The sequence below is a fragment of the Mirounga leonina genome, unplaced genomic scaffold (genome assembly GCF_011800145.1).
Source record: "Mirounga leonina isolate KUSES-001 unplaced genomic scaffold, KU_Mleo_1.0 Mir_173, whole genome shotgun sequence".
Taxonomy (NCBI): domain Eukaryota; kingdom Metazoa; phylum Chordata; class Mammalia; order Carnivora; family Phocidae; genus Mirounga; species Mirounga leonina.
The window spans coordinates 93207904-93220861 of NW_023270447.1; the positions used below are offsets into that span (position 1 = coordinate 93207904).

The window sequence follows — 12958 nt, forward strand, 5'->3', positions numbered from 1 at the left end:
TGGTGCCAATTCAGACTCCAGCCGGCAGCGCCTGGGACCAAGCTGCCCCACAGAACTGCCACCAGTCAGGTGTGCAGAAACCGACAGCTAACTCTGAAATCGTACAGATACCCAAAGGACCTAAAATATCCAAAGCAATTGTGAAACACAAGAACAAAGTTGGGAGACTCGGACTGCCTGATTTCAGGACTTGCTCTAAGCCACAGTGACGAGAGTGTGGTGGTGGCACAGGGGGACACAGAGGCCACAGAGGCGCGACGGGACGGAGCAGAGTCCAGAACAGCCCTGCACAAACACGGCCAGTGCATCTGCACTAGAGACGCAACGCTAACTCCTCGGAAGAAAAAAACAACAACAGTATTTTCAACAAATGGGACCTTAATTAGATAAACATATGCCCCCCAAAAATGAACCTCCACCCATTCCTCACGCTGTAAACAAAAACTACTCAAAATAAATCATAGAGCTAAATGTAAAACATAAAACTTCTAAAACAAAACATAGGAGAAAATCTGTGTAATCGTGTTGGGCAAAGATTTTTTAGATACGACATCAAAAGTGTGATCCATTTTTTAAAAATTATCCCCTGCTTTGGGATGCAGCAAGAGAAGTTCTAAGAAGGAAGTTTAGAGCAGGCCTACCTCCAGAAGCAAGAAAAGTCCCAAACAACCTAAACTTACACCTAAAGGAGCTAGAAAAAGAAGAACAAATGAAGCCCAAACCCAGCAAAAGGAAGAAAATAATAAAGATTAGAACAGAAATAAATGATATAGAAACTCAAAAAAAACAAACAGTAGAACAGATCAATGAAACCAGGAGTTGGTTCTTTGAAAAGATCAACAAAACTAAGGAAAAACTCTAGCCAGATGAGAGAGACAGAGAGAGAAATAAATAAAATCACTAATGAAAGAGGAGAATTAACAGCCAACACCACAGAAATCCAAACAATTTAACAGAATATTATAAAAACCAAATGCTGGGGCATCTAGGGGGGCTCACTTGGTTAAGCGTCTGCCTTCGGCTCAGGTCATGGTCTCAGGGTCCTGGGATTGAGTCCCACGTCAAGCTCCCTGCTCGGTCTGCTTCTCCCTCTCCCTCTGCCCCTCCTGTTGTGTTCTCTCTCTCTCAAATAAATTAATTAATTAAAATATTTTTTAAAAAAAAGAAAAGAAAAAGAAAACCTATATGCCAACAGATTGGACAACCTGGAGAAATGGATAAATTCCTAGAAACATATACCTTCCAAAACTAAAGCAGGAAAAAATAGAAAATTTGAACAAATTACCAGCAATGAAATTGAATATGTGATCAAAAATCTCCCAACAAACAAAAGTCCAGGGCCAGATGGCTTCACAGGTGATTTCTTTTTTTTTTTTTTCATATTTTTTTATTTATTTGAGATAGTGAGCATGAGCAGGAGGGAAGGAGTAGAGGGAGAAGGAGAAGCAGGCTCCCCATTGAGCAGAGAGCCCGACAAGGGGCTTAATCCCAGGACCCTGATATCATGACCCACGCCGAAGGCAGACATTTAACCGACTGAGCCACCCAGGGGCCCCTTCACAGGTGGATTCCTACCAAACATTAAAATAAGAGTTAATATCAGGATGCCTGGGTGGCTCAGCTGTTAAGTGTCTGCCTTTGGCTCAGGTCATGATCCCAGGGTCCTAGGATCGAGCCCCGCATTGGGCTCCCTGCTCAGCAGGAAGGGGCTTCTCCCTCTCCCACTCCCCCTGCTTGTGTTCCCTCTCTCGCTGTGTTTCTCTCTGTCAGATAAACAAAATCTTAAAAAAAAAAAAAAAAAAAAGAGTTAATACCTATTCTTCTTAAACTATTCCAAAAAAACAGAAAAGGAAGGAAAACTCCCTAATCCCTTCTATGAGGCCAGGATTACCCTGATACTAAAACCAGATAAAGACACCACAAAGAAAAAGAACTACAGCAGGCCAATATCCCTGATGAACATAGATGCAAAAATCCTCAACAAAATATTAGCAAACCAAATCCAACAATGCATTAAAAGAATCATTCACCGTGATCAAGTAGGATTTATTCCAGGGATGCAAGAGTGGTTCAGTATTTACAAAACAATCAACATAATATGTCACACCAATAAGAGAAAGGATAATAACCATATGTTCATTTCAATAGATGCAGAAAAAGCATTTGACAAAGTAGAACATCCATTCATGATAAAAACCCTCTGCAAAGGAGGGTTAGAGGGAATATACCTCAATATGATAAAGGCTTTATGTGAAAAATCCACAGCCAACATCATACTCAATGGTAGAAAACTGAGAGCTTTTTCCCTAAGGTCAGGAACAGGACAAGGATGTCCACTCTCACCACTTTCCTTCAACTTAGTACTGGAAGTCCTAGCCACAGCAATCAAACAAGAAAAAGAAATAAAAAGCATCCAAATTGGTAACAAAAAAGTAAAACTTTCACTATTTGCAGATGACATGATAGTACTATATATAGAAAACCCTAAAGACTCCACAAAAAAACTACTAGAACTGCTAAAGGGATTCAGTAAGGTTGCAGGATACAAACTCATTGTACAGAAATCTGTTGCATTCCTATACACTAATAATTAAGTAGTAGAGAAATTAAGAAAACAATCCCACCGGGGTGCCTGGGTGGCTCAGTCGTTGAGCGTCTGCCTTCGGCTCAGGTCATGGTCCCAGGGTCCTGGGATCGAGCCCCAAATTGGGCTCCCTGCTCAGCAGGAAGCCTGCTTCTCCCTCTCCCACTCCCCCTGCTTGTGTTCCCTCTCTCACTGTGTCTCTCTCTGTCAAATAAATAAAATCTTTTAAAAAAAGAAAGAAAATAATCCCACATATAATTGCACCAAAAACAATAAAATATCTAGGAAGAAATTTAACCAAAGAGGTGAAAGACCTGTACTCTGAAAACTATAAAACACTGATGAAAGAAATTCAAGATGACACAAAGAAATGGAAAGACATTCCATGTTCATGGATTGGAAGAACAAATATTGTTAAAATGTCTACACTACCCAAAGCAATCTACAGATTTTTTGTACCTTTTTTTAAAAGATTTTTTTAATTAATTAATTTATTTATTTATTTATTTATTTATTTGAGAGAGAGCATGCACGAACAAGAGAGCACAAGCAGGGGGAGAAGCAGAGGGAAAGGAGGAAGCAGACTTCCCACTGAGCAGGGAGCCTGATGCCGGGCTCGATCCCAGGACCCTGGGATCATGACCTGGGCTGAAGGCAGCCCCTTAGCCTACTGAGCCACCCAGGTATCCCACAATCTACAGATTTAATGTAATCCCTACCAAAATACCATCAGCATTTTTCACAGAGGTAGAACAAATAATCCTAAAATTTGTGTGGAACCACAAAATACCCTGAATAGCCAAAGCAATCTTGAAAAAGAAAAACAAAACGGAAGGTATCATACTTCCAGATTTCAAGTTATATTACAAAGCTGTAGTGATCAAAACACTATGGTACTGGCACAAAAATAGACACATAGATCAGTAGAACAGGATAGAAAGCCCAAAAATGAACCCACAATTATATGGCCAATTAATCTTCAACAAAGGTGGAAAGAATATCCAGTGGGGAAAAGACAGTCTCTTCAACAAATGGTGCTGGGAAAATGGAACAGCCACATGCAGAAGAAGGAAACTGGACCACTTTCTTACACCATAAAAATAACGCAAAATGGATTAAGGACCTAAATGTGAGACGTGGAACCATCAAAATCCTAGAAGAGAGCACAGGCAGTAACCTCTTTGACATCGACCATAGCAACATTTTTCTAGATATTGTCTCCTGAGGCAAGGGAAACAAAAGTAAAAATAAACTTTTGGGACTACACAAAAATAAAAAGTTTCTGCCCAGCAAAAGAAGCAACCGTACAACTAAAAGTCTACCAAATGGGAGAAGATATTTGCAAATGACATATCTGATAAAGGGTTAGTATCTAAAATATATAAAGAATTGATACTGCTCAACACCCAAAAGACAAATAATCTAATTCAAAAAATGGGCAGAAGACACGAATAGAAATTTCTGCAAAAAAGACATACAAATGGCCAACAGACACATGAAAAGATGCTCAACATCACTCAACATCAGGGAAATTCAAATCAAAACCACAATGAGATCCCACCTCACACCAGTCAGAATGGCTAACATTAACAAGTCAAGAAATGACAGATGTTGGCGAGGATGCAGAGAAAGCAGAACCCTCGTGCACTGTTGGTGGGAATGCAAACTGGTGCGGCCACTCTGGAAAACAGTGTGGAGGTTCCTCAGAAAGTTAAAATTAGAGCTACCCTATGACCCAGCAATTTTAGTACTAGGTATTTACCAAAGAATACAAAAATATTAATTCAAAGGGATAATGCAGCCCTGTTTATAGCAGCATTGTCTCCATAGCCAAACTATGGAAGCAGCCAAAGAGCCCACCAATAGATAGATTAAAAAATGGTATATATATATAATATATATATTATATATATACAATGGAAAATCACTCAGTCATAAAATAGAATGAAATCTTGCCATTAGCAACGACATGGATGGATCTAGAGAGTATTATGCTAAGCAAAATAAGTCAAAGAAAGACAAATACCATATAATCTCACTCATGTGAAATTTAAGAAAAAAAAAATGAGCAAAGGGAAAAAAAGAGAGGCAAACCAAGAAACAGACTCTTAATTACAGAGAACACACTGACGGTCACCAGAGAGGGGGAGGCGGGGGGATGGGGAAAATAGGGGGTGGGCTGAAGGAATCCACTTCTCATGATGAAAAAAATAAAATAAATAATAAAATAAAAATGAAAGTTATAACCTGGACTTCATCAAAACTAAAAATATCTGCTCTTCTAAAGATAATGCTAAGAGAATGAAAAGGTAAGCCACAGATTGGTAGAAAACATTAGCAAATTACATGTCTGATAAAGAACATGCCCAAAATATGTAAAGAACTTTCAAAACTCAGAAAACAAATAACCCGGTTTAAAAATGGGCAGCCAGTTAAGCGTACTCTTGGTTTTGGCTCAGGTCATGATCTCAGGGTCATGGGATCGAGCCCCACATTGGGCTCTGTGCTCCGCAGGGAGTCTGCTTGGGATTCTCTCTTTCTCCCTCTCCCTTTGCCCCTCCCCTGCTCTCTCTCTCTCAAATAAATAAATAAAAATAAAAGCTTTTTTTAAAAATGAGCAAAAAACTTATCTTACCAAAGAAGATCTGTGGACACCATTTCAGCACAGCATCATTAGCCGTGAAAGAACCGCAAATTAAAACCACAGTGGAATTCCACTACACACCTGTTAGGACAGCTAGATCCAAACCAAAAACAAGGCAAAAAGCTGGCAACACCAAGTGCTGGTGAGGAGCAGCTGTGACCCCATCCGAGCTGCTGGTGTGCGGCCACTCGGAAGAGTTTAACGCTTTCTTGCCAAGTTGAGCAAACATCATACAGCCCAGACGCCTCGCTGCCAGGTATTGACCAAGAGAACGGAAAACCTGTATTCGAAGGGAAAACTGTATGTGAACCTTTCCAGAGGGTTTATTTGTAACTGCCACAAACCAGCCCGCCCGGTGTCTGCGGACAGGTGAGCATTCTGGTGCAGCCCTGCCGCCAGGGACTGAGCTAGTGATGCACGCCACATGCGCGAATCTCAGAAGCATCCATGGTCAGCGAAAGATCAGCTCAAAAACCGCAAATCGTGAGTCCATCTGCGTGGCACTCTGGGAAAGGCAAAACTATACAGATGAGTGGCTCCCAGGGACGGGGGGAGGGGTTGGCTACGAAGGGGTGCACAGGGGCATGGGGGTGATGGACCTGTTCCGTGTCACAACTGTGGTGGTGGGTGCACACTGTATGCATTTGTCAAAACTTGCAGAAGGTTACACTGAAATGGGTGGATTTTACTGCATGTAAATGATTCCTTCATAAAAAGAGGTGAAAAAGAAATGATTCAACTCACATGAACAGCAGAGAGCTATGATCTTGCAGGTTTCGGATACTGATATTGTCAGACATTGAACATAAAGTAAGCGTGCTCACTAAATACATGGAAAACCATCACGAAGAAGGAGATGAAGCAGGTTGGAAAATGAACCCAATAAAACTTCTAGAAGTAAGAATGTGATCATTGAAATGGGAACCCCAATCAATGGGATAAACTGTAGAGTGACATTGCTAAGGAGAGACCCAGGGAACTTTCTTTTTTTTTTTTTTTTTTTTAAGATTTTATTTATTTATTTGAGACAGAATGAGAGAGAGAGAGAGCTCATGAGAGGGGGGAGGGTCAGAGGGAGAAGCAGGCTCCCCGCCGAGCAGGGAGCCCGATGCGGGACTCGATCCCGGGACTCCAGGATCGTGACCTGAGACGAAGGCAGTCGCTTAACCAACTGAGCCACCCAGGCGCCCCCCCAGGGAGCTTTCTAATTGCAGACAGACTAATTTCATGGAGACATGAAAGCATGGTACAAGCCATGGAGGACAGAGGGAGGAAGTCTCATCTGTCTCCTCGAGTCGGGAAACGGTCGTATTTAATGACACACTCGCTGAGAACGTTCTAAAATGTTGAAACACATCTAAACTCGTATCCCGGAAGTGAACAAATATCCCATGACTGATCGCAGGGAACAACACCGGACACGTGATTAAAGGAAGCCTTCGCAATCATTAACGAGCCCGATTCTAGAACTGATGAAAGTTCGCCACATTCTTAGCAAACAGATCAGCTCAGTTCCACGCTGGGACACCAAGAGACCCCAACCACCATCCACGCAGAATGAAACAGTGACCCCAGGGTCTGCCCTGGCTCAGGCCTGGGCTGTCATAGTGCTTACTCCTGAAGCAGACAAGGACTTAAACATCAAGGTGGTGGCAGCCAACTGGCCCCTCCCCACCCAGGTGACAGCTGTGGCTGAGGGGGGTGACAGGTCCGCCAAGTTGGAGGGGCCCAGACCAACCCCAGGACCCAGAAACGGTGCACACTACCCTGTAGGGGAATCGTTCGGCCATGCCAGGCACTCGGGATGTCAGGGGCGGGCCTGGGGCAGGCCACCAGAGGGCACCTGGGATCTCCGTGGCAGCCGGGCCAGGCAGCCCAGGCACGGCACTCGGAAGGGTGCTGACCTTCACCTCTCCGGTCAAACTGTGTCTTCACGAGCAAAGCCCACGGAAAGACCTTCTCAGACAAGAGGAATCAGCATCTGCTTTCAGGGCCCTTCCTGGCAGATAGCCACGGGGTGGGTCCGCATGCACAGCCCACCAAGCGGGGCACACACACAGGCCACACTACGTAACGGGGACTTGACATTTGGAAGGCGATACCACCGTAAACTTTCAGTCCTTGGTCCCTCTGCTCCACTGGCCCAAGGAACGCCTCCCACCCCCAGGCCGTACCCTGGCACCTCTCCCCTCCTTCTGCATCAGCCCTCCTCTCTGCTGGCTTCCTCCTCTGAATAGAAAACCCCTCTGAGCCCACTCTCCAGTCCCCTGGCCCCCAAAGGGCTGGCTCATTCCATCTTCTCTGGCTCTGGCCCTCAGGCCACTGCACCCCACCGGCCACACACAGCCAGCTCACCTCCCCCAGCTGGGGCCTCGGCAACTCTGGTCCCCTCTCCCGCCCCCAGTCTCCAGTCCTGAGGCCATGGTGCCACTGTCCGTGTCCACTTGAGAAGCCCCTCCCCGCTGTGCCCCGCCTGTGCCAATGGGTCATTCCTCTTTGCAGAGCAGGGCCAGAGGGAGGGAGCTGGCTGGGAGCTGGTGGTCCTGGGGGGGTGACGGCCCCAGCCAGCCATCTCATCTGGACCTGCTTCTCTTCCAGAATCAGAGGGAGTGACCGTGACCACTGTCGTGACCATACCTCCCAACGAGGAACAGACAGAGATCTCACTGGGAGAGGTTAGCAAGGCCCGCTGCCTCACAGGCCCCCTTCCTCCAGCCATGCCCTCCTGACCTGCTCCCCCGACCCAGGGCGGCCCTTCCACTTGGCCAGACGAGGCTTGTCTGGACTCGCAGCCTCTGGGCAGCTTGCACTGCCAGACAGCCTGCGGCCACCCCCATCCCAAGCGGGGGGCTGGCAGGACTGGAGCAGCGGAGTGGCCCTGGGTCTACTCTGAGAAGACACGGGTGGGGCCGCCCCCACGGGAGCATGGGGTGTGTGTGCGCGCGCATGCAAGGGCCCCGGGTCATCAAGAGAGCAAGTGCACACACGGCGGGGTTCTGCTGTGACGCTGAGCAGTAAGTCCTCCAAGGGGTGGTGCTGACGTGGCCGCGGTGAGGACGGGGGAAGTGCCTTGATGGAAACGTGAAGCCTGACTGACCTGTGGCCTCTCTCTTCCCACGCAGGTGACAGAGGGTGAGATTGGCCCCTTCAGCTCCATCAAAGTGCCAGTCATCTTCACGCCGGTCGTCCCAGGAGAGGTCCAAACCAGGTTCAGGGTTGTGTTCAAGAATCAGCAGTGCCCGGCAGTGAGTACCCACCACGGCACGGGCCCTGGGCCCTGGGGTCCCCGCCCCTCTGTGCTCGCCCCACCACGACCCTGCGAGGGGTGTGCTGTCTTTATCCTGCAATCTTCTTGTCTCTGCCCCAGAGACCCTGGGGCCTAGGGTCTGCTGGCTGGGGTGTTCTAAGTGTCATGAGTCCCGTCCTGTGGGCTGGTGGCCCCCTTCCCAGGCTGGGGGTCCTGGAGGAAGGTGTGGGGAGTCCTCGGCTCACCGCCTCCACCCCAGGACAGTGCCTCCCATGCCAGGCCCCTGCCCAGCCCGAGAGGGCTGCTGGGCACAGCCTGTCCCTACAGGACCCCCACAGACCCCCAAACCTCCTGAGGCCTAGGACTCGGGGTTTGGCTGGGAGGAGCCAGTGGCTGCAGAGGGGAAAAAGTGGTTCCCTCTGTCCCTGGTCCTTTGGAGACCTCTGAGCCCCCATCTGTATTAGTTGGGAGAGTTTTATAAAGTGTACGTCTCTCTGTGAGATGCATTATTCTGTAATGAAAGAGTTTTTTTAAACAGCTAAAAATGTTGATCATCATGAAGCTGTGGGATGGGTACATGACAATCCATTATACTAATCTACCTTTTTATATTCAAACATTTTGATAATAAAAAGGATTGTTTAAATTATATGACGTGAGACTGCCACAGAACTCCAAAATGTGGCTGGTTTAACGATTAACCTTCGGATGCTTGTTCAGAGTTACAGGACCCCCGGGGCTGGGCCGCGTTAGCACTGACCGGCATCCCCTGCTTTGCCGACCGCGCATGTCGCTGACTTTGCACCTTCAAACTCAGTTGTATTTCAGAGTCCTGGGTGTTGCTCTCGATGTGCCCGTCTGGGTGCCAAAGCCCAGCATAGATCTGAAGACGTGTATGTATGACCGGCTGTACCAGGAGTCTGTCCTCGTGCACACACGGTGAGCCCGGACCCAGGGGACCCATGTGTGCAAGTCAGCCGAGGACCTCCCACGGGGGTCGGCCTCATGGTCATCGTCACGGGAGGCGTGGCAGGGCCAGAGTCGGGCACAGAGGGAATCAGATGGGAAGACAGAGGCAGGACCACGGCCAGGGATGCGGTGCCCCTAGACCCGGGGAAGGGCCAGGAAAGGGATTCTTCCTGGAGCCTCAGAAGGAAGCAGCCCCGCCCACAGCTGGGCCTTAGCCAGTGGGACCCGTGTCTGGTTCTGACCTCCAGAACTCTAGGAGGATAAGTCTGTGTTGTTCCAACCCCTGGGTCTGTGGTGAGCAGCTCCAGCAACAAGGGGATGCTACCCCCTCCGCGCCCAGGTCCTCGGCACCTCGTGGACACAGACAGGAGAGCCCGAGCACAGCTATGAGAGGAAAAGTGGATGGAGCCCGGAGGAAAGAAGCGAGTTCCTCTCTAGAGGGTTTTGCAAAGGCTTCCAGATACCAGAGCAGTAATATCTAAAAGCTTTTTACTGAACTACAACTTAGGTGGAGAAAAGTAGGCAAATGCCGCGGTTAACGCTCAGGGGGCTCTCGTTCCCCAAACAGGCCTGGTCCCAGCACCTGCTGATGCCAGGCCCCTGGGTTTCACAGGCCACCTCCAGCACAGAACCAGCTGGTAGGTGTGGAGACCCGCAGACTTCCCCCGTGACCCTGCGTCCGTGGGGAACTTGCCTGTCTCAGCTCCAGGACCACAAACATCAGGGGACTCAGGAGGGGCTCCCGTGGATTTGTTTGGGAAACTAGGGCTAGCCGGCCTCTGCCAGTTTATCCCAGGGTGCCTGGGGCAGCCACTTTCTGGGGGAGGGCCAAGGGTGGGGGGCAGCACTCGGCCTGTGGGGTAAACTCAGGGCGTGTGTTTGTGACAGTCGGCCAGGACACTTGGTTTGGTGGAGACTGAAAGGCAGGCAGGGGAGTGGGGGACCTTTGTGGTAGAAAAAGGAAAGGTTCCAGGTGAGCCCAGATGGGGGCCTGGGAGCCCAAGGCACTAACTAGAAGCAGGTACCCCACGTGGTTGGTGGGCCCACGCTGCCTCCTCCCGCTGCCCCGGAGTTGGAGGAGGGGACAAAACCAAGGGAAGCGGCCCCAGGCCTGTTGGGGCCAACCTTGGCCTGGGCAGGAGTAGGGCAGAGCCCCAGGCAGGCAGGGGTCCCACCCCTGTGCCCACACCCCTCCAGGTCCTCCCACTGGGCGGTGCCTAGCCCCGCAAAAGTCTTCCCAGAAAACACTCAGGTTTCTAAGAATTGACCGGGGCCGTATTTCCATGGCAGGGTTTCTGTTTGTAGGAACTCCTCCTCAGGAAAGCCAACCTTTAGCAAGCCGGGCTGTGAACGCTCCCCGGACACGCGGCGCACCCGTTGGGCCTGGGTTGTGCGAAGTGTGTCAGTCCCATGGGCGCAGACGCACAGCGTCGCTGTCTGGTGTCCCTGGGTGTCCTGCAGGTCGAAAGCAGCCCTGCGTCTGAAGTTTGAAGTGTGCAAGGAGCTGAGGGAGCACATGGAGCTCCTGCCGGAGACAGGCTACATCCAGGCCCAGTCCTCCTACGCTGTGCAGCTCAAGTTCCTGCCACGGTGAGCGCCCTGGGGAGCACGCTGTGTAGCCCCACTCACAGGTCAGTTTTAGGGTCCTCCTCCACACTGTGCATCCTCTCTTTCAGACACTCCCTCCCAGAAGATGCAGGGAAGTATTTCGACAAGGAAAGCAGAGTCCTAGAGGCCCCAATGACAATCTGGGTGGCTGACCAGGTCTGCGTGGGACTCTCCCCGGGAATGCTGGGCACTCGTGGGGAGGCAGGGCCCTGGCGGGTTCCCATGGCCTGACCAGCAGATCTGTCTCCCACCCCAGCAGCCCCTGCACAGTGCAATGAGACAGGGTGTCTGTGGATCAGGAAGAGACCTCTGGGGGCTGTGCAGGGCCGGCAGGTGTCCCCCCAGCACCGGACCCCACACGTGCCCACATGCACACTCACAGTGTGTGCATGTGTGTGCACGCGCGTGTGAACTCACGCACCCCCCCCACCACATCCACCCGAGGCTCCTCCCCTCTTTTCTCGCACCTGCTTTCCTGTCCTCCCAAGTCAGGAACTACAGGGAAGTGGCCTTTTCAAAGAGAGTCCTGTGTCTGGCCACAAGGTCGAAGCAATGCTTCTGCCTTTATTGTGCGTGGAGACATTTGCAGAAATAGACTGCAAGTAACCAGGAGGCGCTCACCCTGTGCACTTCAGCTCAAGCCGGTGGGGTTTACCGTGCATGCTGTGGTCACCACCTCGGACCTGGAACTCCACCCCTCAGCCGTGGACTTTGGCTACTGCACCGTCTACGAGGCCGTCAGGACACAAATCAGCCTCTACAACCACTGCCTCCTGCCCCAGGGGTTTGGGTTCATCGGGCTCCCCAAGGTGCCTGGCTCAGTGGGAAGGGGCACGGGGTGGGGACAGGGTCGGGAAGCTGGGGGGTGGGCCAGGGTGGTGCCGCCCCAGGGTCCAGATGCCCGGCACCAGGGGGCCTCTCCGGACCCACACCCACCTCCAGGCCCCTCCGCCTGGGTCTCTCCCTCCCTGTCCCCCTCCTCATCCCCACTGCCCATATCCCCGCCTTGCCTCGATGCTCTCTGCGCAGCCTGTCTCTCCCTCTTTGGCCCACACCTCGGCAGGACTCCAGACTCCTCTCCCTCCCCTCCTTCCAGAACTCTTGCCTACCTGGCCCTGCAGGGCAGCCAAGATGAGGCTCAGACCAGGCTGCCCTCAACTCTCTTTGGTCCGCTCTGCTGCCGACCCTGCCATCCACTTATATATATGCAGACACGTGTGTAAACACACTGACATAATGCACACAGACATGCGTGTGCTCCTTGCATGCAGACACAGAGACACATCACATACATACATATAGACAACTCACGTATGCACATGTGATCACAGACAGACATTCTCACAAAAATGCTGACACTCACATACATACAAACACACGTACAGCCAGATACTCACATACACTCGCTCATACACAAACACCACTGTGTTTTCACTTTGGCATCGATGGTTTTCCATTCGCCAGTTTGTGGACATTCAGCCCAATGACGGGTTTGGGACAATCCTGCCACTAGAAACGCTGCATCTTGACGTGATCTTCCAACCCACCAAGGCTAAGGAGTACAACTTCGAGCTCGTCTGCAAGTCCGAGATCAACCGGTAAGCCTGGCAGACAAGGGGCGCGTGGAGGGCCGGCTACAGCTGGCTCAGGGGTGGCAGCCCCTCCCCCATCCTCTAGCACTGCCGGCTGGGTAGACCATGGGGCTGGGCCGAGACACGACTGACTGCCGGGACCTCAGACCCAGGTACAGGCTCCTGGGATCCGGGACCCTGCTTGCTGGGCCCGCTCGCCCCTGTGTGTGTATGTGTGTGTGTGTGTGTACATGTGTATGATAGTATGAGCATGGGAGCAGTATTAGTGTGTGCATGCATGTGAGCGTGCATGTGTGGATGTGTGTGTGAGCATG

At 50.4% G+C, this 12958-nt stretch overlaps 1 protein-coding gene across 1 annotated transcript in view; it reads left to right on the forward strand.

The window, feature by feature from the left end:
- Window positions 1-12958, forward strand: part of CFAP74 (cilia and flagella associated protein 74) — a 52926-nt gene that overhangs the window by 29876 nt on the left and 10092 nt on the right. Inside the window, exons 18-24 of the mRNA XM_035019978.1 lie at window positions 7833-7903; window positions 8351-8473; window positions 9293-9414; window positions 10906-11034; window positions 11121-11208; window positions 11688-11861; window positions 12517-12650. Of these exons, the coding sequence (XP_034875869.1) occupies window positions 7833-7903; window positions 8351-8473; window positions 9293-9414; window positions 10906-11034; window positions 11121-11208; window positions 11688-11861; window positions 12517-12650 (841 nt within the window). The remainder of the gene's footprint in view (window positions 1-7832; window positions 7904-8350; window positions 8474-9292; window positions 9415-10905; window positions 11035-11120; window positions 11209-11687; window positions 11862-12516; window positions 12651-12958) is intronic.